This window comes from Stegodyphus dumicola, chromosome 12 (assembly GCF_044657685.1).
Source record: "Stegodyphus dumicola isolate Sdum_Otavi_A_Nest chromosome 12, ASM4465768v1".
Lineage (NCBI taxonomy): Eukaryota > Metazoa > Arthropoda > Arachnida > Araneae > Eresidae > Stegodyphus > Stegodyphus dumicola.
Window position 1 is genome coordinate 57,634,435 of NC_140779.1, and position 26,129 is coordinate 57,660,563.

Genomic DNA, 26,129 nt, shown 5'->3' on the forward strand with positions numbered 1-26,129 from the left:
GCTAGGGTGGTCGAACTTTATCCTTCTAAAGATGGACAAATTCGCCTAGTAAAAATAAAAATGAAAAACGGAGAATTTCTCCTCTCAGTGTTTAGGTTAATACCTCTTGAAGTGACTGATAAAAGTGACCCCGCCATACCTGTAGCAGAACAGGATTCTATTCTCAATGAACCGAAGACTGATGAAAATCGTCTTTCAGAAACCGCTTCTGACAACCCAGTACTAGCTCAAAAGATAAGCAACCTTCTAAGCAACAAACTGTTAATGATTTTTTCCCAGAGACTGTTCCTGAAAAAAGATCCAGATATGGACGATTAATTAAACCTAGAATTATGGTTTAAGATTACCTGGTTCGAATCTCAAAGGTGGGAGGATGTTGGATATGTGATACTTCCGCCTGTGCGCGCGCATAACGATTGGAACTGATTACGTAAGTTTTACCGCGCGCTCAACGATTTATGATGTAATCAGTGTTCTATTTTTAGTTTAGTTTGTTAATGAATGCCTTAGGAAATGGATGCGTAGTTTTTGATCTCTTGTAATAACCTCTCTTTTATAACTTGTGTACAGATTAAAGTTTAAAGCTGAACCTGTGCGTATTTTTTGGATATACCTGAATGAAGAACCCGGTGATTCAGGTAAGTGCTATTTTCAAAATCGTAAAAACAACCTTATATTTAGCGTAAGTATATTGAAACATTCAATCGATTTCGAGGGCAGCTAAAGGTCCCTCCTCATCAGGAGAAAGAAATACCTAGAAAGAAGAAAACTAAAGGGAAGGAGTCTCAGAAACACGTGGTACTTATCAGCACTGCACGTGGTTATAACCGGATCTTCTAGTCTAGCCAAGTGCTATTTTGCTTACCTACTGTTGGAATGCTTTACGCATTGATTAATATTGTCTATTGAATTGATGCAATACCAATTATGCGACGAAGACATGCGGAAAGAAGGAGAAAATACCTTATAGAATCAAAAGGAATATTAAAAACGCGTAAATAAATTTAAAAAAGCAAATTTAATTTTACTTAGTCTGAGAATAAAAGTAAGTGATCCGAATAATTACAGATCTGGATACTTAAAGTTCAGATAATTAGAATTTTACAGTATTCAAAATATCTGTAACTGAAACGTGCTATGATCAAAGAACTTTACTGTGTTTTTCCTTAAATAAATAATCCAAATCCATATTGATACATTGTCGATTCCCTTAATGCTTTCTGTATATTAGAATGAAAATATTTTGGTTTCTTAAACGCTTCCTTTTTATCAAAATTCCTTACAAAAAGCTCCTTGTGTAACTAAAAAATAAGTAGTATTACCAAATTGAGATAAAAACACATATAAATCCCCAAATTTTCAACTTTAATTTTGAGCAAAGACTTGTGCATGTGTTATAAAATGTAAATGGTTTTTAATAAAATGTAATACCAGGAAAAAATACGAAACATCTGTAGATGTTACATTTTTATTCTTTCATCTGTTCTACAGTATAGAGTGCCAACAAAAATATTGCTAACATGAACAATAGATCTCTAAAATTCCATTGATGTCATTATCTATGTACAACAAGAACACAACAATGCTATATTTTACACTATGTACACAAAGGAACGGCCATGCTGCTGTACTTTCTTTTCAAAAACCACAAAATGGTAGTCTCAAGTCTGAAACTACACTAACTTCGAATGTCGCAATGACCTTCCAGAGACGGAAATAAAAGTTGTTCCATATACACGACTCCAGATAAACTTTAGTATCATTTTAAATAGTGACATAAAAATTGCATTTTGAGTGTCAGCTTACAGTTTTGTTGAATTTTGATTGAAATTGGACAACGGGCGTCTGAATGGCGCATCATATATCTGACTAGTTAGATGTATTAAACAATGTTTTAAAATATTTTTGTGGCTATGCGCCATTTGGCTCTGATCATGAAACAATGTCAAATTATCACTTTTAATTAAAAAAAAACAAGCAACCGTTTTTTGTGCATGAAATAAAATTCATTTAAAAGCTTCCGGCTCTTTCTTTTTTGTTCTTTTGATAATATAAAATACATAGCATATTTCTTCGATTTAAGAAGCCATTTTTTCCCATTCCAAATTTCAGTAAAACTGGGGTGAGGTTTTGAGTTGATGGAGTTCGTATCTACAAAACCTTTCTCAAAACTTTGTTTTTTTAAACCTGAAACACAAAAATTTGTTTTTAAAAATTTTGCTGTTTGAAAAGGTTGTCATCAGCAATGCTGTTGATGGCTTAGTAGATAACTTAATGATTAAAGTAATACAAGACAGCTCAGAAAATAATTTGAAGTTGGCTCACAAGATATCTTACTGGATAACAGAAATACAAGAGGGCTCATCAAATGCTTTATGAATTAGAACCTTGTAATTACTACTTCTTTGATCTTTGTTTAGAAGAGAATGTGAATATGGATCAGAAGATATCTATTCGATAAGAGAAAATAAAGACTACGAAGACGAGAATATGAAGTTAGCTCAGAAGGGATTTTATTGGATAAGAGAAATACAAGCCCTCTCATCAAATGCTTAATGCCTAAGAACCTTGTAACTGCAACTTCGTTGATCTTTGATAAGAAAAGAAATTTGAATCAGAAAACATCACAAAACATCGTACAGGATAAAAAACAAGACAGCTCAGAAGAGAATACGAGGTTGGCTTAGCAGATATCTTACTGGATTACAGAAATACAAGACGACTCAAAAGAGAATATAATGTTTGCTTTGATACGCTAATTAAAATGCAGCGTGCCAAACGCATCACCGGTAATCAAGTGTACAGGATCTCTGAACACTGGTACTTCGTACCAGCTTTGGTTCTCAGTTAGCAGGTTGGCTACTTGAAATTTTCACAAATTTTCGCATCTATACTGAAGAGCCAAACAACCAGAATAATCAAATTCTGATATTAATACAGATGGAGTGATGAATAATGCATCTATACTGATAAACAGTTGTTATTGTTAGAAAATCAAGTTCCACTACAAGAAAACAGTTTCTATATTATATATACAGAAATTTTCATCAATATATTATAAAAATAAGTTGTTTGTTGTTTGAATGTTTTTCAAGATTTGTCAAACAAAATGTTTTTCAAGATTTGTCTTTTTTTTTTTTTGTCATTTATTATCACATTTGGTTTTATCAAAATCAGTTCCTCAACCCTCTGTTCAAGTTATCTATAGCTCTAATCAGTTCCTCACCACTCTGCAATACCGAAGTAAAAGAGTGCGTCTTAACACTCGATCGCATTTTTAAATCCAAAAATGCGGCTTTCCTTTTTTTCCTTTAAAAGATGCTCAAAATCGGTTTATGATAAATTTATTTCGAGAAACTCTCTATTTCAATTAAAAGAACAATGGGAAAAAATGACTATCTTTGACGTTTTAAAAATAAAGAAAACAGCATTTTTTGGGATATGTAACTCCTCATGGAAAAGATTAATAATATATTAACACTATTTATAATTAAATGATAATTTGTTTATTCAATTTATAGCTAGAAATTAGGAAACTAAAATAATGAGGCTTAACTTAATGTTTTTTTCCCTTTTTCATCTCAATAAAAGATGGAACATACTTAATTTTACCACGATGATATTTAAATATCTTAATTACGAAAAGAGTTACTTAGAAGGAAGGGAAATATAATACACTATTAAAAATGTGGCGCAAACGTTAAGGTGATTTACAGCATATAGTTATATATTTAAAATATTTTTTTAATTGTCATCGAAGTAACTGCTTAAAGAAAACAAGGGTAAGAAAATATAATTAATTATAATTTTTTGTAATTTTTCAAAATCAAACACATTGCATTCTTTCATGTAATATGAAATTAACACAATTCACAATATTATTACAGCACTTTCTTTTTAAAGCTACCACCTCCTTTAGTTGCCGTAACTGGCAAACTTAACTGCTTATTATGTAACGTGCAGATTTTAAATGACTTTAAAGGCATATGTGGCAGGTGCTTTAACAACGAAATGCCATTCTTATTATCGGAAATATCCTTTCAAGATCTCGTGTTTATATCTACAAATAAAAATGTCTTTCGTTGTGAAATCGTAATTCAGATGTCTATTTAATATGATCGCAATGGCATTTTCGAGCTATTACATTTTTCACTCTAAATTGCTAGGAAAAATACGATACAGGAACATTGAGAGAAACACCGAGTATCAAAACTATTTAATGCACATCAAAAGAGAATATTGTGCAGTGCATATTTATCTTAGCATAAACTGCATTCAGTTTCCCCCATTTATCAGTTAAATTATATTTTTGTTAGTATGAATCAATAGTGCTATGAGAAAAATTACACGCATCAAACTTTACCTACTTAAGGCATAGAATATGAAAATAAAAAATGAAATTTCTCTGTCTAAAAATAGTTCCTTTATTTGAAATACATAGGAATTCGCTGCATTAGCTATCTGGCATTCTTTTGCTTTCATAGGTTATTACTTTACTTTCAATGCTATATATATATATTTCAATGCTATATTTACTTTCAGCGCTATATTTTTTAATGCTGTTACATGGTCAACAGCGGAATGCGTGCTGATACGAAAAGTGCTAGATTTTGGAAATCTCCCCGCCAAAAGAGATGTATATGAATAGAGTTTCTCATTTTCATATCGCAATGTACAGCGTTAGCTGTAATAGTGGCTGAAATTACATTAAGCACCAGATACCGTAGAATGAGCAAAATAATTTTCATATAGAAAAATTAATTTAATTTCAGAAATAGAGGAATATCGAGTTACATTAATACGCTGTTAAACGTTTTAAAACTTTTTTTAAACATTATTATTAGTTTATTTTAACATCTTCAAGGCCTGGATATAGTTTGCTGCTTACTGAATGGCTTAGAATTCTGATATTTCAATTAAAATCCAGAGAATTGATAAAATTCCTAAACGTGCATTTTAATGCAAATTAATTCTTTAATAAAATTTTCTATCTGAGCTATGACGATTTCAGTTTAAAGTCTGATGATTCAATTTAAAGTTGATGTTTAAATAAACCTTTATTTTTGACAAAGTTATTTATTATGGAGTCGCTTTCATAAGAAAAGTCTGCTAAACTTGAATTCTCGGTATTTTTTAAATATAGAAATGAGTTTAGTCATCTAAAGATGCATAATTTTAACAAATTAGCTGCTAAAATACTGTAGATAAAGAAATACAATTATGTAAAAAATATGTAAATTATTATTGTATTTGACAATGCAACGCTATTTGGTGACATTTTAGAATTTCAAAATGCTATTTTTCTAGCTTCCAAATGATCGGTTCTCGAAACGAAGATGTAAAATAGTAAATGAATATAGATATATGCAGAAGCTTAATTTGCATGCTATTATTCATATAAAATTTCTTTTGCTCATATTTTATTTATTAGTTATGACTAGCAACGCATTTACTTTTCAGTGAGTGTTTGTTCATACCTTTGCAATAGACCATGCAAGGAGATGCATACATTTTTTTGTGAATTAGTAAAGCTAAAACACAAGGAGAACTTGAAGGTTTTGGATAATTTGATTAGAATTCAGCGAAGTTTGAAGTGTCATCTTATTGATAATCGCACTGTCTAAATAATATAGATTTCATGTAATAATCAGTATGTTGATCATGGATTACAGTATCGTACAGATAAACTACAGTGAGAAAATGGTCAAAATAATAAACTATTTTACTACAGTTGTATCGAATGAAATAAAAATAGTAGCGATAATTTCAAAATAATTAACCGGTACTTGCTTACCAAATGCAAATCAAGTGCAACCGGAATTTGCTTTTATATAACTATATGTAAGTAACTATTAGTTAATGTTTTACTAAATAAATCGTAAACCTAGAGTAGATATCAAATTTGGCGAAATATTGATGAAGAGATTTCGATGATGAACTACAACAATAGGTAAGCACGGCATAAAAAACTGCAAATGATTTTGCTCATTCAGAAGTGCATAATGTTAAAAATACTAAGCACATAATAGAATATGAATTAACTTTTGAAACATTAACCAAATTTGAGTATGCAGCGTCATAATGAATGCTTCCAGCATTTCTAAATGCTACCTAATTGTATCAGAAAAATCAACCTGGATGCTTCGTATCGAAAGCTTCGTATTAAATATTTTATTTTGGATTATCTACTGTAGGTAATTAGCAGATTTTTATCCATATTATTCTTTCTGAATATACAGAATGAACTAAACCTTTTTTAATCAATCTAGAGTGAGAAGTTGACATATCTTCCTTGTTGTTAACATCGTATTATGTAATTTTTCAATTTTTTAAGAAATAAATATTAATTTTATGCATTTAAATAATAACTGAGGGAAATCATTTTATTTTTAGAAGTATTTTTGATTAATTAAGGTTGAATCATCTTAATGACATTCTAATATATCTTAATTGCGTAATTAACTTTCTATTATTATTTCTCGAATACTTAATTGGATAAAATCTGGTAGAGAAAAGAAATAAAGTGTATGTGCTATATTTTTAATTATAAACCTGACTAAAGTATAAACGAACATGAAACTGTTTAAATGCTCTTGAATTCATTATTATAGATTATTAATAATAACCATAGAGCGAACAATGTCTTTTTGCTACTATATGAACTTGCCAGTCATGGCTTTTCTGAGACATACATGTTTTATAAAGAAATTGTACTTTTATGATAATCTGTTATGTGAGAAATCTGCTCATTTCATGTGTTCAGGACGTAAACGTATTGGTGCCTTTCATTTCAAATTTATACAGTTATTGCCAAAATTTAATCGGCAATTTCTCTGAGACTGCCCACTTTCAATACATGAAGTATGAATTATCATTATCATTTAGATTCAATTTATAGAGAGCTCTTTGTATCATGCAAATTACTAGTTCATTTCAACTAGTTATCTTTGCAAAAATAGTTTAAGAAAATTATATGATGTGTCATCTATCAAACATGTATGCCTTTTACTTTCTAATTCCCTGAATTGAAAGGAAGCCATTAAATAAGACAGAAATTACGATTTAGTTTCCGAAAATTATAATGTATGTTTGAAATTCCTATTGCAGAAAATAATAGTTTTCTTTTCTTTTTAAACTAATATTTTAATTATATATTTATATATTTGGGTGTAATTTTTTTACTATGAATAAGCTTTCAGATAGTAAAGAACAAATTAATTTTACAATTCTTGTGAAGCTTTCACAAACAGCTATAAACATACAGTACACCCATTAGAGTAAGAAAATTACAACATGATAACAAATAACAAAGCTGTGCATGATAGTAATTGTGTTTAAGTAGAAAACAGAAATTATGTACATAAACATTTATATACAAATGTCACAAGAAAATTATTTGCAAGTTTGTATCTCTATGTTTGAGGCACAAGTATAATTACGCCAATGATTGTAGTTCTCAACAAATTATCGAGAGTTAATTACCAAGGATATATCACCTGTAGGTATTTACTCCTGAATATACATCTTTCTTTCTCTAAAAGACGGATTTCGAAGATCTTTGGATCAACAGGGGAAAAATACGAATATGATTTATTTATTAAAAAACCTGATAACCTACTTTTTTTAAACTTAAATTCACATAGAACGTAATTTAAAACGTAATATTAATATAAAAAATATAAAGAAAAACCAGTAAAAAATTCGGAATATTCTACAGTTATCATTGAATTGCTAACACATGTATTCGAAATAAAATTTAATTCTGGTGAGTTTTGATCTGAGATCATAAAAAGGTATTTTTCAAAAGTTTAATTAGTTAGATATCTCTGGAAATTTTTCTTTAGCATTTAAATTTATTAATTAAGATAAAAATTACTTATTTCACATGTAGAATTATTTGAGGAGTTCGTTTATTAAAGCTTAGCTTTTCAGATTTTACAAATGGAACTTTTTTTTTAATCTTCGGTTCTCCCTTAAATATCTGAACAAGAATAGTATCTCTCTTTAATTAAACTTAGAAAACAGAGTTCAAATAAGTACTTCTTCTCTTTGGTAAAAATTAGACAAGCAATTCTTTTGCACAAAGTAATCGTTATAAAACACATGAATAATATTTTACTTAAGAGAAGCACGGGAAAGATAATGATTAATATGTTAAAAAGAGCTCTATGTAGTTAAAAGTTAAATTCTGAATGGAGTATGGCTAAGAATGTAAATTGTTCTGCTGTATTTTTGCAAAATAGGCAATTATTAATTAAATTACATTGTTTAATAATTTTTATTTAGAATCTTACTTAATGCTCAAATTAGTTCGAATAGAGTTGAGAATTTATGAAGGTTTTGATAAAAAATACACTGCTTACTTAAAAACAGTGATTACTAAATTTTAATTTGCTTAAAATTTTAAAAGAATTTTAGATATATTTGTTTGAGTAAGAAGTTTTTTAATAATGTAGAACGTTCAAAGATAGCTGAAAAACTATGCTAAACTATTACATAAAAGTTTTTACGAATGTTTTTAATAATGCTTAATTGTCAATTATAATGTATTGAATCTCATTTTGCTTGAGAGCTGATTAATATTTTAAGGGGATAACATTATTATAGTTATAACTCCGCAAAGGAATTCAGGTATGAGATGTATTCGCTCGATCTTCTCTTCACTAATTCTGAAGCACTTTAAAAATTTATGGAATGCGTATTTGGCTAGCAAAAGCAAAAAAAAATTTCTTTCTTTAAAATATTAATTTTAAAGCATTTCGTATTAACTAGTCATTGAAATAAAAAAGTAACTTTAATGCATTTCGTATTTTAATTAGTTGAGACTATCTAAGTAGTTTTACTAGTTGCTCAAACGTTAGTTTAAAGTAATACATTAGTTTTCTTGTAAGGATTTTGAAAAAAAAAAAAAAAAAAAAAAAAAAAAAAAAAAAAAAATTGGTTTCATTATTACGAGTTTTTTCACAGTTGTGTTATGGGGAAAAAGATACATTCACTTTTCCTTTTACGAACTGAAGCGTTCCATATAACTTATTGTGATAGATGAATCATTTTGTTGATTTGCGCTAAGTTTGAATATTGCACGACTGTTAGTTTTATTGCTTTATAGTCAATTTGAATCACATCTTAATTAAATATATTGCACTGTTAGGAATTTATAATGCACTGCATTAGTTAATTTGTAAAATACACATTTGATTTTTGATTTAAAGTTAAAGCTTATATATTATTATTATTTGATGTATAGATTATTTATAATAGCATTTTTGAATCTATATAGATATTACAAGACAAGTTGAGAAAATTATTTTATTCATACATTGAAACTTTTGAATGCGCTTTAATGGCACTATCTTTGTCTAAAAAATCTATGGAAACTAAATACTTAAGGAATATTTTCGTATTATGAAGCATTTATTAGTAAGACATTTGATTGGTCTTGCATTTGATGTGTACATTATTTTCGTTATTTAACCTCTTTAGCAACACAAAAGTTAAACAAAATATATTAGAAAGACTGTATCAGAAACAATTGAGAACAAACCAAAAAATATATTTATGCATCAAATTATATTTGGGAAATTTTGTACGTATTAGGTGCTGCATAACAAGCCAGAATAGCTATCTGTATTGTTGCTTCAGGTAAATCATTCAACTCATATTAACTCATGCATGTTATGTTTAAAAAATGAATTAGTAATTTGTCACAAAATGTTTTTTCTTATTAATTTTGCCAGTCTATTAAAAATATTAAAAAAATAACCAAGGTACTAAGTTAGACTAAAGTAATGGTTTCATTAATGCAAATGATTCAATTAAATAATTTATATATCCATATAAATCCGTTTCTTTCTCGCACCAATAAAATGGAGCCAGTTTCATCACAGATACATAGTTAATCACTTTAAAAAATAAAATAAAATCCCTTCAATCTGTTTAAAATTTCTTCCTCTGAAAATTTTGTTGACATTTCGTTCGAAGTGAGGATATTTAAACAATTAATACATGAAGGGGGGAAGAAATCTTCAAACTTTCCATTAAACTTCAAAGCTTTATCGATTCTTTTATATGATTTCCGTTTTGCTGATCACAGCCCAGATTATCATTATTATTGATAATATAAATAATTCGTTCTACCCTTCTAAGTTCCTGTAGCTGCGCGCACACGTTCAACAATTTATGTACCTATGCTAATTAGATTCCTGTTTGAAGGAATATCGAATTTCGCACAGGATGATATTTCTAATGTCAAGATGCTTTGGAGACATGTATTGCTGATAGTTCTGGTTGGGATTCAGATGTCTTCCTGATCATCTTCGTGTATACAGAAGAGGCACTTCTCGAGGGGCGTCACCTTGTGTGGCATGACATTGTAGAAGTCCCTGAGCTCTTCCGCTGGGAACCAGGAAGGCTCCTCCTCGGTCAGCAAGTGGATACCGCATAGTTTCAGCACAGCAACTAAAGGGATCCAAATGGCAGCCATCAAGATTAAGGTGGCAATTAGAAAGTGACACCATCCGGGCCACTCCAATCGGATCGTTGTTGCCTACAGAGGTAAAAATAATGATGGTTATGAATAGCTGAATGTTATGACCAGCTCAAGTACCCGGTATTACCAGGTTTTATACAAACGTTTAATTTCGAAACATAGGAGCAGTTTTTTTTGTTTTTCAAAATATCAAGAAGATAGTGATTTTATTGCTATTTCGATTTAAGGAGAATAATGCAAAACTTTATCAAACTTGAATAAATTGTAGAACACGGCGCGATGAAACGGTTTTAGTAAAAAGCGACACTTGCTTTGTTATTGGTTATGTGTCTTTTTTTTTAAATGAGCTTTCGGAACACCACCCACTTTGGTCAATTTCTTCACCGTTTTAAAAATATTAAAGTTCAAAGAAAAGAAAAAAGAAAAAAAAAAAAAACAGTTAAAGAGCGCATTTTAATTCAGCTTTAAACGTTCTGCCTCTTCTGGGAAATTCTACATTCTTCTAAAGCGTAAACGAACACTGCGCCAACTAACGGTTCTAGTAAGGACTGATAATGTTCAGTACAATAATTAAGTACTATTGAATAAAGTCATACATTGATTCATTTATTCTGTGAGCTGAGGATTTTGTTCTCAAAAGTTAATTTAGGGAAATTACATTCTAGCTCTGGCTGCCAAGTAACTAACTGCCAAGATTGATAAAGTTACGTAATATTGGTATAGGAAGAATTTACGTAATATTGGCATAGGAAACATAAGAATGCTGTTCTTTGACTACACAGGTTTTACTTTGGTGTATAATAGAAATACGTATATATGACGTGTATGCTTAACGCATGAAAATGTAAATTATCTCTTCTCTGTAAATATCCTGAGAAGATATGTTCTCAGAATAAATCTTAAATTTTACATAGAATTTAAATTTTATATGAAGTAATGAGTATTTTAACGCAAATATCGCATTTTAACGCATGTTGAAATTATTTCTTTTCCCTCCGATGGATTCAGTTTTTCTTTTATTTTTTATCGTCTGTCGCCGACTAGGTCACGTGACTGGCGGCAGAGAAGGAATGTAATACTTTTTTAGTCAGTTTGTGTGCGACGCTTGAAATGATCTGTTCTTGGCCGCATAGCGGTAATCAACAATTATAATAATTGTTCTTGATAACCTAATCTTGGCCCTATGATGGGGAAATTTATATTATATGTATATTTTGTGCTTTCAATAATGTAAATAATGTACATAAGCTCTTCATTAAATATTTCTGTGTTTCAACTGGAAGTTCTCATTTTCAAGTTGAGTCTTTACGTGAAAATGGTATATTGACTCTTGATTATACTAGTATATTCTTGATTAATTTGATGCTCTCCCAACTCGTGAAAAATAGAATCATGAATTTGACAATTTTTATACACATATTTTTGGTGCCGAAATTCCCGGGACCTTTAGATACTTTAAAATCGAAACTGAATATAGTTGAATATAGTTCTATGCTGGAATAATGGAAGGATACCTGAAAATATCAGGTAAGCCATTTTCTTTCATTCTTGAAGTATTCAACCTTGAAAAATAATGATTGAGTTGAATAAAAGTATTGAATATTTATGTTGTTTTATTGAAATATTACTTGAAAGAATAATACTTCATTGATGCTTGAAAAAATTAATTGGTCTTAATCGAAGGAAATTTGTGGACTATAAATATATTGTTTTTAAAGGAAGTGCTTAAAATATTGAAATACTGTACTTTAAATTTTGTTACAATTATTTGTTGAATTTTATAAGGTTATATTCCATTACTTGAAATATGGAAAATATAGACAAATTAAAGTCGAAAAGAGCTGCTATCAGATCTGCAATCACTAAACAAATAAATAAAGCAGAAGATTTGCTGGTAGCAGCGATTGAAAGAACTGACACAGATTCCTTGTTAGAGTGTCAGGATATTTTGTCAGAAAAAGAAAATTCTTTAAATGAAATTGATAAAGAGATAGATAAATTGATTGAAGATAAAGCTGAATATGAAAAAGAATTAAAATCGGTTGAAGAATACTCTCATAAAATTTTGAGTATGAAATCCAAAATTAAGAATAGGTTAAGAAAATGTAAAGCAGATACCGAAGTTAACGTAGTTCAAAATGTACCTGTAACTCCTGTAATCGAAAGTAAATTTGTTGCGGCAGTTAAGTTGCCGAAATTAAATATTGAAAAATTCTCTGGTGATCCCAGCACTTATTTAGAATTTATTAACTGTTTCAAGAATGCTGTGGATAACAATGACTCTTTGTCAAAAATAAGTAAATTTCAATACCTGAAATCTCTTTTGACAGGTACTGCATATAATGTTGTATCAGGGTTTGATCTCACTGATGAAAATTATGATGAATGCCTAAAATTGTTAAACGAAAGATATGGTAGGCGTGATACAATCATAAACTGTCATATAAATAAAATTTTGAACTTAGAGCCAGTAAAATCATCAAATAATATAAGGGGACTTAGAAATCTGTATGATAAATGTGAAATACATATCAGAAATCTCAAGTCAATGGGGGTAACAACAGGTTCATATGGGCATCTACTTTTGCCTATACTGTTAAAATTGTTACCAGAAAGCATGGTTCTAGAATTTCATAAGAAAAATAATACAGAAAATGAGTATAAGGTCAATGACCTATTGGAATTTATAAGAGAAGATTTACGTGCCCGTGAGGCCACAATATTAGTAAATAATTCTTCTAGTAATAAAATACATGACACTTACACTAATTTTAATTCCAAACAAAAATATAATCAGAACTTTTCTTCTAAGAAAAGTGTTCCTTCGGCTGCTGCCTTGAACACTTCTATAAAAATATTTTGTGTATTTTGTGACTCTTCGGATCATACAAGCTTGGGTTGTAAAAGGTATACAGACCAAGAGAAACGTTTTAAATTGAAGAAGGGAGGACGCTGTTACAAGTGTTTTTTAAAATCACACCTGTCTTCTAACTGTAAAAGTAAATTAACCCCATGTTCGAAATGTGGTAATAAATTTCACAATGAGCTGTTCTGTAATAAATCAGAAAAACATGAAAGTCCTGAAAATATTAACGCAGATAAATCCACAACCTTAGTATCTTGCGTTTCTGAACAGAAAAATAAAACTATTTCTACATTACTCCAAACTTGTATTGTATGTGTCTCTGGTGGTGAAAACAGAATCCATGCAAGGGTTTTGTGTGATAGTGGTTCAGAAAAATGCTTTATAAAAGAAAATTTAGTAAGAAAACTGAATTTAAAGCCTATTAGAAAAGAAAATTTATTAGTATATTCATTTGGCGGACGAAAACCACAAGAATCATCATTTGACGTAGTTTCTCTTGAATTACAAAATGTTTCGCAAACAAACAATTCCATAAATATTGAAGCCTTGGTAGTTGAAAAAATAACTGGCGCTACAGTCAAAATTCCAGACAAAGGTTTGATTCAACGCTTGAAAATGAGAGGATTTAATCCTGCTGATACAGGGCATGAACGGGAAATAACTATTTTACTAGGGTCAGACTTTTTATGGCAAATTCAATTAGGTATTGTAGGAAAAATTGGGAAGCATTTATACATTGCAGAAACTATTTTCGGACATACAATTCAGGGGCAGATAGAATCAAAAGATAGAAGAATAAATTGTTGTAGTGTATCAGTTGAGAGTGAAAATGATGAACTGAAGAAATTTTGGGATTTAGAAGTCATGGGTATTGTTGAGAATAACGAAAAGAATTCTAGTGATTTAGAAATCATAAATGACTTTCAAAATAATTTGAAATTTAAAAATGGTCGTTATGAGGCAAAGTTACTATGGAGCAAATCTCGCGATTTATTGAGAAATAATCTTGAAGTGGCTAAAAGAAGATTTGCTAGTCTAGAAAATAAATTTAAGTGTAATGAAATGTTATTTGAAGAATACAACAATATTCTCAGGGAACAAGAACATTTAGGAATTGTAGAAGTATGCCCTGAAAACAGCTCGACACTTAATTCTTATTATATGCCTCACCATCCTGTAATTAGAGACGACAAAACAACAACAAAGGTACGCATCGTTTACGATGCTTCTTCAAAATCAAATGATGCTCTTTCTCTCAATGATTGTCTTCACCCAGGGCCAAATCTAAATCCAAATGTTTTGGACGTTATTTTGAAATTCCGCGAAAATAGGATCGCCTTTTCGGCAGATATCGAAAAGGCATTCCTTCAAATATCAATCGCAGAAGAAGACAGAGATTATCTGAGATTTCTTTATTTTAAAAACCTTGATAGAAAAGAGAGTGTAATTTCTTACAAAATGACAAGAGCAACCTTTGGTGTAACTTGTAGTCCTTTCATCCTTGCCTGCACAATAAAACATCACATTGATAAGTACAAGAATTCTAACTTTAAGACTTTTGAAATGCTTAACTCAAATCTTTACGTGGATGACCTATTTTCTGGAGCGACAACTGTTGAAGAAGCGCTTAATCTATCAAATGAATCTGTTAAAATTCTTGCTGAAGGAGGTCTAAATCTAAGAAAATTCGAAACCAATTCTCTAGAGCTTAAGCAGAAATGGCTAGAGGAAAAGTTAATCTTTCTCAATAGTGACACTCCATGTACATCCTTAAAAGTACTAGGTTTAATATGGAACAATGATGAAGATGTCTTAGGACTAGAATTAACACCCTTACTGTCCTCTATAAACACTGAATGTACCAAACGTAATGTATTAAAAATAGCAGCCAAAATTTTTGACCCATCTGGATTTATCGCACCCTTTGTAATTCGAATTAAATGTTTATTGCAACAGCTATGGCTTCAAGGGGTACCTTGGGATGAGATCTTTTCTGGAGAACTCGAAAATGACTGGAAAATATGGCTCTCTGAAATAAAAGAACTTAAAATGTTGAAAATTCCCAGATATTATTTTCATGTACCAAATTTAGACAGGGACACTGTTCAGTTACACATTTTTAGTGACGCTAATCCGAATGCGTATGGCTCAATCGCATACTTGAGATACAGAACTGATGAAGATAAATTTGAAACTACATTTGTTTTGGCAAAATCACGTGTTGCACCATTAAAGAAATTAACGCTTCCCCGCCTTGAATTGATGGGAGCACTGGTGGGTGCTAGGGTTGCCAACTACCTGAAAAATATTCTACATATTTCAAATGTCACTTTATGGTCAGATTCGGAAATAGTTCTACATTGGATTAAAGGTACAGCTAAAAGATGGAAACCTTTCATTGCTAATAGAATTTCAGAAATACATGAAATTTCAGATCCTTGTTCATGGAGACATTGCGAAGGAAAACTCAACCCTGCAGATCTAATAACAAAGGGTTGTTCTGCAAAAGAACTGATAGATTCTTCGAAATGGTGGCATGGCCCTGCATTTCTTTCGTTACCTGAAAGTCAATGGCCAAAACCCAAACTATCGACGTCAAAATTACATGATGTATCAGAAGAATCTCGAAAATCGGAAGCTATCCTAGCGTGTTTGATCAAAACAGACAAAACTGAAAATGTTCCACTCATGAATTTGACAAAATTTAGTTCCTTGAAAAAACTTTATCGTGTGACTGCTTGGATTTTCAGATTTATATCAAATTTAAAAGTAAAAAGGGGAAATAGAAATTTTTCGGAAATTTCAGCAGAAGAAATCAGTAAATCTGAAACCTTTTGGTTAAAACAAGCTCAAGAAGATAGTTTTCCTGAAGTTATGAAGTCTCTAAGAGAAAACAAGCATATTCCAAAAGATTCAAAATTGTTCGAATTAAATCCCATATTATCAGATGAAGGTCTACTTTTGGTACGAGGTCGGTTACAAAAGTCAAACCTACTATTTAACAACAAACATCCAATAGTAATCCCTTCAAAACATAAATTAAGTGAATTAGTAGTACGAGACGCTCATGAAAAGGTTTATCATGCGGGTGTATCGGATACTGTGCATATACGTGAAAAATTCTGGCTCTTAAGAGGAAAACAATACGTCAAATCAATCCTGAGTAAATGCTTAATATGCAAAAAATATAATGTACGTCCTGGACAACAAATCACTGCACCTCTTCCAGCGGATAGAGTTAATGAATCTCCACCTTTCGCAATTTGTGGACTCGATTTTGCAGGTCCTTTGTATGTAAAAGAAAATGACAACAAATACTACATTTTATTGTTTACTTGCGCTACTACAAGAGCTATTCACCTTGAGCTCGTAAAAGGCATGAGCACTGAAGAATTTTTACTTGCGTTCCGCAGGTTCGTATCCCGAAGAGGTTTGTGTTCCACTGTGTACTCGGACAATGCTAGAACATTTAAAAGAGCCGAACTTGAATTAAAGCAAATGTGGAAAGTGATTAACCACCCTGAAGTTAAAAAATTTTATGCTTCGCATGGAATCACATGGAAATACATTGTGGAACGTGCTGCCTGGTGGGGCGGTTTTTATGAACGTTTAGTTCGCAGTGTAAAATCTAGTTTAAGAAAGAACATTGGGAAATCATCTTTGACTCAAAGTGAATTAGAAACGCTTTTGCTTGAAATAGAAGCGATGATAAACTCGCGTCCATTAACATACGTCTTTTCTGATCTTGAAGAGCCCTCCGCACTTACTCCAGCCCACCTGTTGATTGGTAAACGACTCTTGAGTTTGCCAGCTGTAAGGAGGAATGACTTGAATTTACCAGGTTCCAGAGAAGTAATGTTAAAACGTTTCCGTACACGAGAAAATCTAATAAATCACTTTTGGAACAGATGGAAAAAAGAATATCTCCTGTGCTTGAGATCTGCTCATTATACCGGTCAGAAGAAACCATCTACATTCAACGTGAATGATATAGTACTTTTTCATGATGAAAATTTACCTAGAAGTTGGTGGAAATTAGGAAGAATAACCAAAACCTTTATTGGTAGAGATGGAATGATCAGATCGTGTGAAGTGAAAACTGGTAATTCGGTAATCAAACGTCCAGTGCAGCTATTGTACAATTTAGAAATTGATGATATCAGTAATTGCAATAATCAGTGACTGGTTTAAAAAAATTGGACTGAATGACTGATAAACTGATGAAAAAAAAAAAAATGTTCTTTTTCATAATGTTTTCATTTATTCATTATTATTTTCCTTGGTTTAATGATTTGTGGTGATCTTGAGAAATGTTAATTTAAATGTTTTGTTTTTTCTATAGTTTCAGAAAAAATTTTCTTGATGTTAAGATATTATTGATATAATGTGACCTGTATATGTAAGTAATTTTTATTTGTTTCTTATTGTTATAGTAATATTGTAATAGTTAGTTAAATTTATGATGAACCTATTGTTCATCGGGGGGGAGTTTGTTGAAATTATTTCTTTTCCCTCCGATGGATTCAGTTTTTCTTTTATTTTTTATCGTCTGTCGCCGACTAGGTCACGTGACTGGCGGCAGAGAAGGAATGTAATACTTTTTTAGTCAGTTTGTGTGCGACGCTTGAAATGATCTGTTCTTGGCCGCATAGCGGTAATCAACAATTATAATAATTGTTCTTGATAACCTAATCTTGGCCCTATGATGGGGAAATTTATATTATATGTATATTTTGTGCTTTCAATAATGTAAATAATGTACATAAGCTCTTCATTAAATATTTCTGTGTTTCAACTGGAAGTTCTCATTTTCAAGTTGAGTCTTTACGTGAAAATGGTATATTGACTCTTGATTATACTAGTATATTCTTGATTAATTTGATGCTCTCCCAACTCGTGAAAAATAGAATCATGAATTTGACAATTTTTATACAACGCAAATATCGCACGTTGGATCTAAACAAAACTATTGTAACCCAGAATGAAATTTATTAAGAATGTCATTACGAGAAGAGAAGCTTATCGAATCTAATTTAATATATTATTAACTGAAATGATTTAAAAATTGCATTAAGCTAACGTAAACGTCAAATGGAAGTGTCAATGTTACGTGAACATTGTCAAATTAATCACCAAGTTTGGTTTAATTCTGTATGCTGTTGCCTAAGGGTTGTAGATAGTAAATATAAATTTTGAGTCAGGCTTTGCAAATTCATAAAAATCTGTGAAAGGATTTATTGCAAATACTTATGGTAAAATGGATATTAATCTCTAAATTGTAGGTGCCTCCTAAAACGTCCTTAACAAAAACATCAAAGAGAAAATCTTAAAGAAGAAATACCACTCTACAAAATACCGTTATAAAATACAAAGCAGTGCGAATTCGCAGCCCTGAAAATATCGTGATGAGGTGATAGGTAATAAAAAGCATTGTCAGAATAACAAAACTATGAAATACTGCATGGCAAAGTCATCTCAGAAATATGTACCTTACAAGATGTTCGAAAACATTCTTTTTTTGATTGTAAATATTATCGTTGTTGCTTAATTGAAAAAGAAATCTTTCATTTCAGGTTTTAGTTATTTCTTAATTTGTAGTTCAAAATTATATATTAATTTCTGTTGACTCGTAAATATTTTATGCATGTGAGAAAGTTTTCATACACTATTTTCATTTCTTAAACATTAGTATAATAGATTTGTAATCTATTAGAAAAGAAAAATTTGTTGTAATAATGAAAACTCGTATTCCTTTTAAAATTTCCCTGTAAAATAAGATTTTGATTTACAGATAACTAGCACTGTAAAATACACTTTTCAGCTTTTACTTTTCGATGTAGACTTTTCAGCTTCTTAGAAAAGTTTAGTTTTTTCACATAATAATTTAGAGCTGCTTTTACCACTATATTTTTTATGACAGCAAGGTTTTGCGGTATATTTGATTTTTATACTATGTTTTAGATTCAATAAGTTATTTTTTTCTTTAGTTTGTAGGGTTTATATTTATTTTAACTAACATTTATTTTAAGTTTAAACTATCTTTCCTGTCAAGCGTTACTTTCCCCTGGAATTGCCAATGCCAGAGTATGTAAATTTTAATAGAACGCGCAAGGATTCAAATTGTCAGCGGAAGTATTCTGAGTTAAATAGAAGGGAAACGAGTTCGAAGGTGTGTCTTCTTACTTCACGAGCTTGGAGGTGGCTAGTTAGAAATTGAAGAACCACGCGTTTCGGCCTGCGTGCTTGCCTCGGCAGTTTGTTAATCGTTCAACGTAATATTCAGAAATTTGCTGAATTATCAGCGGTATTTTAGAACGCGGTGAGGTTAGTTACGTTTAGAGAGCCTCGTAGTTAGTCACTTGTTATTATCTCTTTTCAGTTTCTTATTTTTATTTTACCGCCGGGTCGGCGTAGTTTGTGAGCGTCAAGAGCACGCATTTGTAATTTCTAAAGTTGAATAAAAAGGGATTTAAACCCTTCTCAAGACTTTGGTCTCCTTTCCAGTTCTCAGCAGTCACCACTATTGTTGCGTGCAGGTTGGAAGCGCGCAACGTTACAAGTTTGTTTCCTTCTGCGACGTTTTTTGAGGTAATGTTTCTCTTTTGCTTTGTTTTCCTCCACAGTGCTAAAGTAGGATGTTTCTATTTGCAACTCAATTTTTAATAGTACGGATAATAAGATATTCTTGTAATAAGAAAAGCATGTACATTATTTTAATATGCTCTTTAACGAGATTATTTAAAAAATGAATAATAAACATACGCTTAGTTAGGAATCATTGTAAATTATCTGTTTAAAATATTACTTTTAAATACAATAATTAGCTTCAGTTGCAATGTTTTGTTTCTGTGTATTCTTAATTCAGCGTGTATAATGAAATTTTATTCTTATTTTATTAATTCAGCATATATAATGAAATCCCACTCTCTCTATATTTTTGATTAATATTAATGAAGACTTTCGGTAATATTTATGTTAAACAGTTGTAGGAATGAAATGTGAACTAGAAACTACAAGCGATATAAACTTTGTAAAGTTTTTAGAGTAAAGGTAAGCTAAAACTGCTTACTTTGGTGAAAGATGCAACAAACATAATCACTAAATATTTTGTTGTTGTTGTGACTTAACTCACTTATCTGACAAATCCAGTCCACGAATTTTATCGTGCTAGGATTGTCTTATAAATGTATATGTTAGAATATGGTTTGCCCAGTTTAGTTCCAGTGCAACCAGTGATGCCAATAACTGTACCGATTAGGGTGGCAGCAGATATTTCTGTTCGTAGATTTCAGAAATTTCAAGAATGTCTTTATTATAATTTTATTGGCATCTGATAAGGAAAGTGAGGATTTCCTACGATTTAGTGAAGAATGAATTTTCTGTTCTAAGCAGCAAATAGTGATTATGCAAAACTAATTTACTAAAAAAGATAAATTTCTAAATTTTAAGACACGCTTTACTGCTTGTGAAAGCAAAGTTATAAACAGTTATATATTCTTGCAAAAAATAATAATAATAATATAAAAAATATAAAATAATAATAATATAAAAAATAATTTTAAGCATAGCTCTAAAATGATTCGATCTCTTGTTGAGTATCACGCTAGTCCATGGAACAGAGGATGCCATGTGTCCTTAGATTCCTGTTTAGAGCTAATGCGCCAGTAACTAGCTTGAAGATTCAAGAATCTTGAGGCTTTCAGATTGTCAGTAACTGGCTTGAAGATTCAGGAATTCAAACAGGAATCTTGAGCTAATGCGTCAGTAACTGACTTGAATCTGTGTTTTTATTGCTTGTTTTACTTGTTATCATGCTCAGTCAAAAAAAATGAAGCAGGTGTTTTTCCTAATTTATTTAGAAATGCTGAAATTAAAATTTCCTAACGATTTATATGAATAAACCATCTTTGTATATTAAATTTAAATAATGTTATTAACTGAAAATTTGTTATAACATTTTTCACACCTTATCAGAACGTCTGTATTCAATGTGGGAAGTATGTGTTTCTGATTACGTGCATTATTTTGTTTTCATTCATGATCTTTATGTTTAATACATTCATATGTTAAATATGTTACGATACACGTAACGCGTAGGTGGGACATTCATGTTTCAAAATCCTTCATAACTACATTGGTGGAATACCATATAAAATTTTATTTAAATGAATGAAATCAAAGTAAATAAAAAATTAGACATACATTTATGCTCTAATCTGCTGACATGACATTTATCTATCAAGAAAAGTTCAGTTTGAAAAAATTTTAATTTATTTCATAATAATTTTCTTTCAAAACTACCAAGAAACTTCTTGTATTACATGTTTTATAAGAACGCTAAAAATAAGGATTTTACATGAGTAAGTTTCGTCAAAAGTATCTTTAGGTAAAGTATTCATAATTAGTTATTTATGTAAGCGTACGGAAAAGGGAGCATACGTAATAAACTGAAAAATAAAGTGCCGTTTAGAAGTGCATAATGTTTGTGCAGATATATGTATATGGGCATTTAATGCACATAATATGCCCTTAAATTTTGTAAATCACACGAGAAAAGCATTATAGAGATACTACTTTTGAAACTACATAATTTCCTTTTTGCTAAAATACACACAATTAACATTGGGTGGATTTGATTAGCGAATGCTTTTCGTTCAAAACTACCAAGAAATTTATTTTATTAAGTGTTTTACAAGAATGTCAAAATGCGTTAATGCATTGTTAAAATAATACACATCAACATTTCTCAGTCATTATTTAACACTTATTATTTTGTAGGGTTTATATTTATTTTAGCTAACATTTATTTTAAGTTATCTTTCCTGTCAAGCCTTTACTTTTCCCTAGAATTGCCAATGCCAGAGTATGTAAATCGTAGTAGAACGCGCAGTGTGTTCAAATTTTAGCAGAAGTAAATTAAGTAGAAGGGAAACGAGATTGTAAGTGGGCTTCTTGAATCACGAGCGTGAAGGTTGCTAGGTAGAAATTTAAGAACCGCGCGTTTCGGCCTGTGTGCCTATTTCGGCAGTTCGTTGAATCTTTCAACTTCTTAATCAGAAAGTTTGCTGAATCTCACCTGTATCTTAGAACGCGGTTAAGTTAGTTACGATTATAGAGCCTCGTAGGTAGTGACTTCGTTATTTATTCACCTTGTCATTTATTTTTAGTTACATTTTTTTCTATTTTGTTAACCCGCCGGGTCGGCGTAGTTTGTGAGCGTCAAGTGAACGCAACTGTGATTTCTAAAGTGAAATAAAAAGGGATTTAAACCCTTCTTACGAGTTTGTATAATTTGCAGTTTATAGCAGTCACTACTACTGTTGCTGACTAGTTGGGGCCACGCAGCATCACAATTTATCACTTATTATTTAATAATTTCATTATTTTAACAACGCATTCATATTGGTCACTTACATTTTATACATATAACACAGAGACTATAAGGCAGTTAACTACTTAGAATATAAATTTATTTAAGAAAATTAATTTTTTCTGTAAGCAACTTAGTGATTTGGACAAATTTTCCAAAATAATCTAAAGAATCATACAAACCTGGAAGAAATTATAACTAAAAGTGATTTCAAAATATCAATATTCCTCAAGAAAAAAGAAATATTAAATTTGAAGAGTAAAGTCTTATGAAAGATATTAGACATGAAAGGAAAACTGAGAACAACAAATATTGACATAATAAATCTGGAAAGCCAAACCTATTAACAACTTATATATTATTTAGATGAAAATATAATCTAGATCAACTTCTAGATTCCTCTGGTATCAGCATCCTCTTCATCCTCTGATATCAGCATATAAATCGATATAAATTATCAACCAAACCGAGATGAGAGAAGAACAGTGAAGCATCATCAATTAAAAGTACAACTACATGATGAAACAACTATTAATGAATGTTTTATATTAGGTGCACACATAAGTAAAATATTTAATTTAAGATGCTTTTGTTACTTTTTAGAATTTTGCATTTTTAATACAATTATAACAAAAGCTAATTTTTACCGATTCTTTGTCCCATGCTTCATATCCACTACCTTCCGTGGCAATTTTTACAAAAGAAGCAGAAAGGATGGTTATCATCGTTGCGGGTGCTACATATTTCCAACAGAAGAGCCAATAGTAACTGGGCCTCCTTCCCGTCATCAGTTCGATATCGTCGCTGAACCTAAAACCAAAATTTCTGATGACATCGCGAATACAATCATGAAAAGAAATATAGCAATCTTGAAAAGAATATGATTCACCGCATGTTTAATATAGGTAAAGGTTTCACCATTTTTGTTTAACACATTCACGATCAATGAAATTAAGGCACAAAAAACAAATCGTGCTACAAATATGAAACTATGCAAATGGATAGATTGCATACCGGCATACACTTGGTCTAAATTTGGTGCGAAAGCGCATGGTCGCACACTATGCAGTAGCTCTGAAATTGAGAAAAGCAGATTTAAATAGTATTATTTTATCAATACCATATGCAAGGCACTAGCGGATGAAATCGCAAATGCTAAAGAAGAATGATCCTGTTTAAAATATAGAGATGATGATTTGTGTACTTGACAGACTTCCAGAGATGCATTATAATCGAAATGAAAACTGCACATTTGAATGATCCGTATGGCAGGCAACGTAAAGTGTCAAGGAATGGCGATGTGTGACATTTCGCGATGAGTCAAGCTTCATTTTGGAGACAGATGACCTTCATAATTGAGTGTGGAGATTCTCTAGCCAGCAGTAGAGTCTCAGCCTTGTTGTTGGGTGCCACACGTCCTTGGATAGCAGGCATCATGACCTGCGAAGCAATATCCTACTATAGTCAGACGACTCTAGTAATAGTTTGTGGCACGCTGATAGCCAGAAATTTGTGAATAAAATTAAACTGCTACTTGCGATTTGGAACGTTCTTCCAGTATGATAGATTACCGTCGTTTATAGGATTGCTTACGTATATACAAATATTTCCATGTCTTGCTCTTTGTTTAGACTTGTTTCCTTGAAAGCATGTCTAGGAGCGGATAAAATGTGTCCTGTCGTTATGCCGAATTATACATAATTTAGAGCCCGTCATACAGAAACATAGGCTCATCTGCAAAAGGAATAATATCAGGCAGCTGTTGTACTAAATGTCTGACCATGTTAAGTCCTATACCGGAACACGCAGTGATGTTTTGAAAAGGACAGGATTAAGGACTACCAATACTTCATTAATTATTCTGCTGCTTTCTTTCGATAATGGTGCTTATATTCCATTTATATTCTTCATGTCCATTAAATTTTATTTGTATTTAATGCTTTTTAATGCGCCATTTTCATTTACTGTGAGCATATTTTAGATTTTACGATCAATTTCCCTTTATTACTGAAAATTCTTATTTCCTCATATGTAATGAAACGTTTTTGAAGTATTCAAATTAAACCAAAAATTAAAGACATTTAAAATGAGTACAATATATAGCATTTCATCGTCTGCAGTGCTGCGAAACAGATCTTAAAGTATCTGATGTGGACACTACACATTTATTGCTGCGCTTCATTTAAACTTTCCTTGAATTTCAGAGACAAATTTCTCATTCAACCAATTCAGTGTTCACTTCGTGGCAAGGCAAAAATACATAAAAACTCAAAACAGCTTTGTTAAAAATTGTAAAATAAGGGAAAACCTAAAACACGAACTATAGTTAAAAACAGTTAGAAAAAACAATTTTTGCTATTAAAATTAGAGTTTCTACGCAAAAACAAGGAATTCGGGTAAAGGGCCAGGTGGCCAAATTTTCGGTGCTCAAAACTGAAAGTTAAATTTTAGTCTTACTGGACAAAAAGGCACTGAAATTGATGCACCAACTGATTTACTTCACTATTCTACTAAGAGTTTCAACTGTAAGCACATGGCGGCCTTGTTAGACCTAGCGTCACTTAAACTTTTATTAATTTATTAAATTGTTGATAATTCTATAGCTATTGCATGAAGATTAACTAAAGACATAAAACCTTAACCAGAACATAAAAACAACTTAATTCATCCTCTTTTAAAGCAAAAAAAAGCACAATTTAGCAATATATAAGAATAAAAATGACCTCACCGAGCCGTATAACAGAGTGAGAAATACAGGGGTTGGACAAAAATATGGAAACACCTTTAAAAAACATGTTTCTTTGCTTAATATGGCGTAGGAAACCCGTTGGCATCCAAAACAGATTGCAGTCTTCTCGGAATGGATAAATACAGTTCCTGTATGTTTGCCAAGGGAATATTATACCATTCTTCCTGCAAAACGGTGGCAAGTTCAGATAACGATGTTGGCGGTGGATAACGAGAGCGCACTTTCCGTTTCAATGTACACCACAAAGGTTCGATAATATTCAGGTGTGGTGACCGTGGTGGCCAGGGGAGATGGGACAACTCATCCTCGTGCTCAGAAAACCAGTCCTGGACAATGTGAGCTGTGTGAATAGGGGCTTTGTCGTCTTGGAAGACACCATCACCATCGGGGAACAAAGTTTGTACCATGGGATGAATTTGATCGGCCAAAATGTTCACATAAGTCTTGGCAGTCATGTGCCCTGACACAGTTATCATGGGGCTAGCAGAGAACCACGATATGGCTGCCCAAACCATAACAGAACCCCCGCCATGTTTCACTCTTGGCAACAAGCAGTCTGTATTATAGGCTTGAGATGGCGTTCTCCAGACGTAAACTCGGCCAGAAGTGGGAAACAATTTGAAAGAAGACTCGTCAGACCCTATTACTCGCTTCC

At 31.3% G+C, this 26,129-nt stretch overlaps 1 protein-coding gene and 1 long non-coding RNA gene across 3 annotated transcripts in view; one reads left to right on the forward strand and one right to left on the reverse strand.

Annotated features, from left to right (window-relative positions):
* The window catches only part of LOC118201667 (uncharacterized), a 250,706-nt gene that overhangs the window by 60,216 nt on the left and 164,361 nt on the right, over positions 1 to 26,129 (forward strand). The window lies entirely within an intron of this gene.
* LOC118201666 (sodium-dependent neutral amino acid transporter B(0)AT3) overlaps positions 1,453 to 26,129 on the reverse strand; it is a 195,961-nt gene continuing 171,284 nt past the window's right edge. The window contains exons 10-11 of the mRNA XM_085827743.1: positions 23,373 to 23,535; positions 1,453 to 10,546 (exon numbers count right to left, since the gene is read on the reverse strand). Coding sequence (XP_085683869.1) covers positions 10,295 to 10,546; positions 23,373 to 23,535 — 415 coding nt within the window. The 3' untranslated portion in view covers positions 1,453 to 10,294. The remainder of the gene's footprint in view (positions 10,547 to 23,372; positions 23,536 to 26,129) is intronic.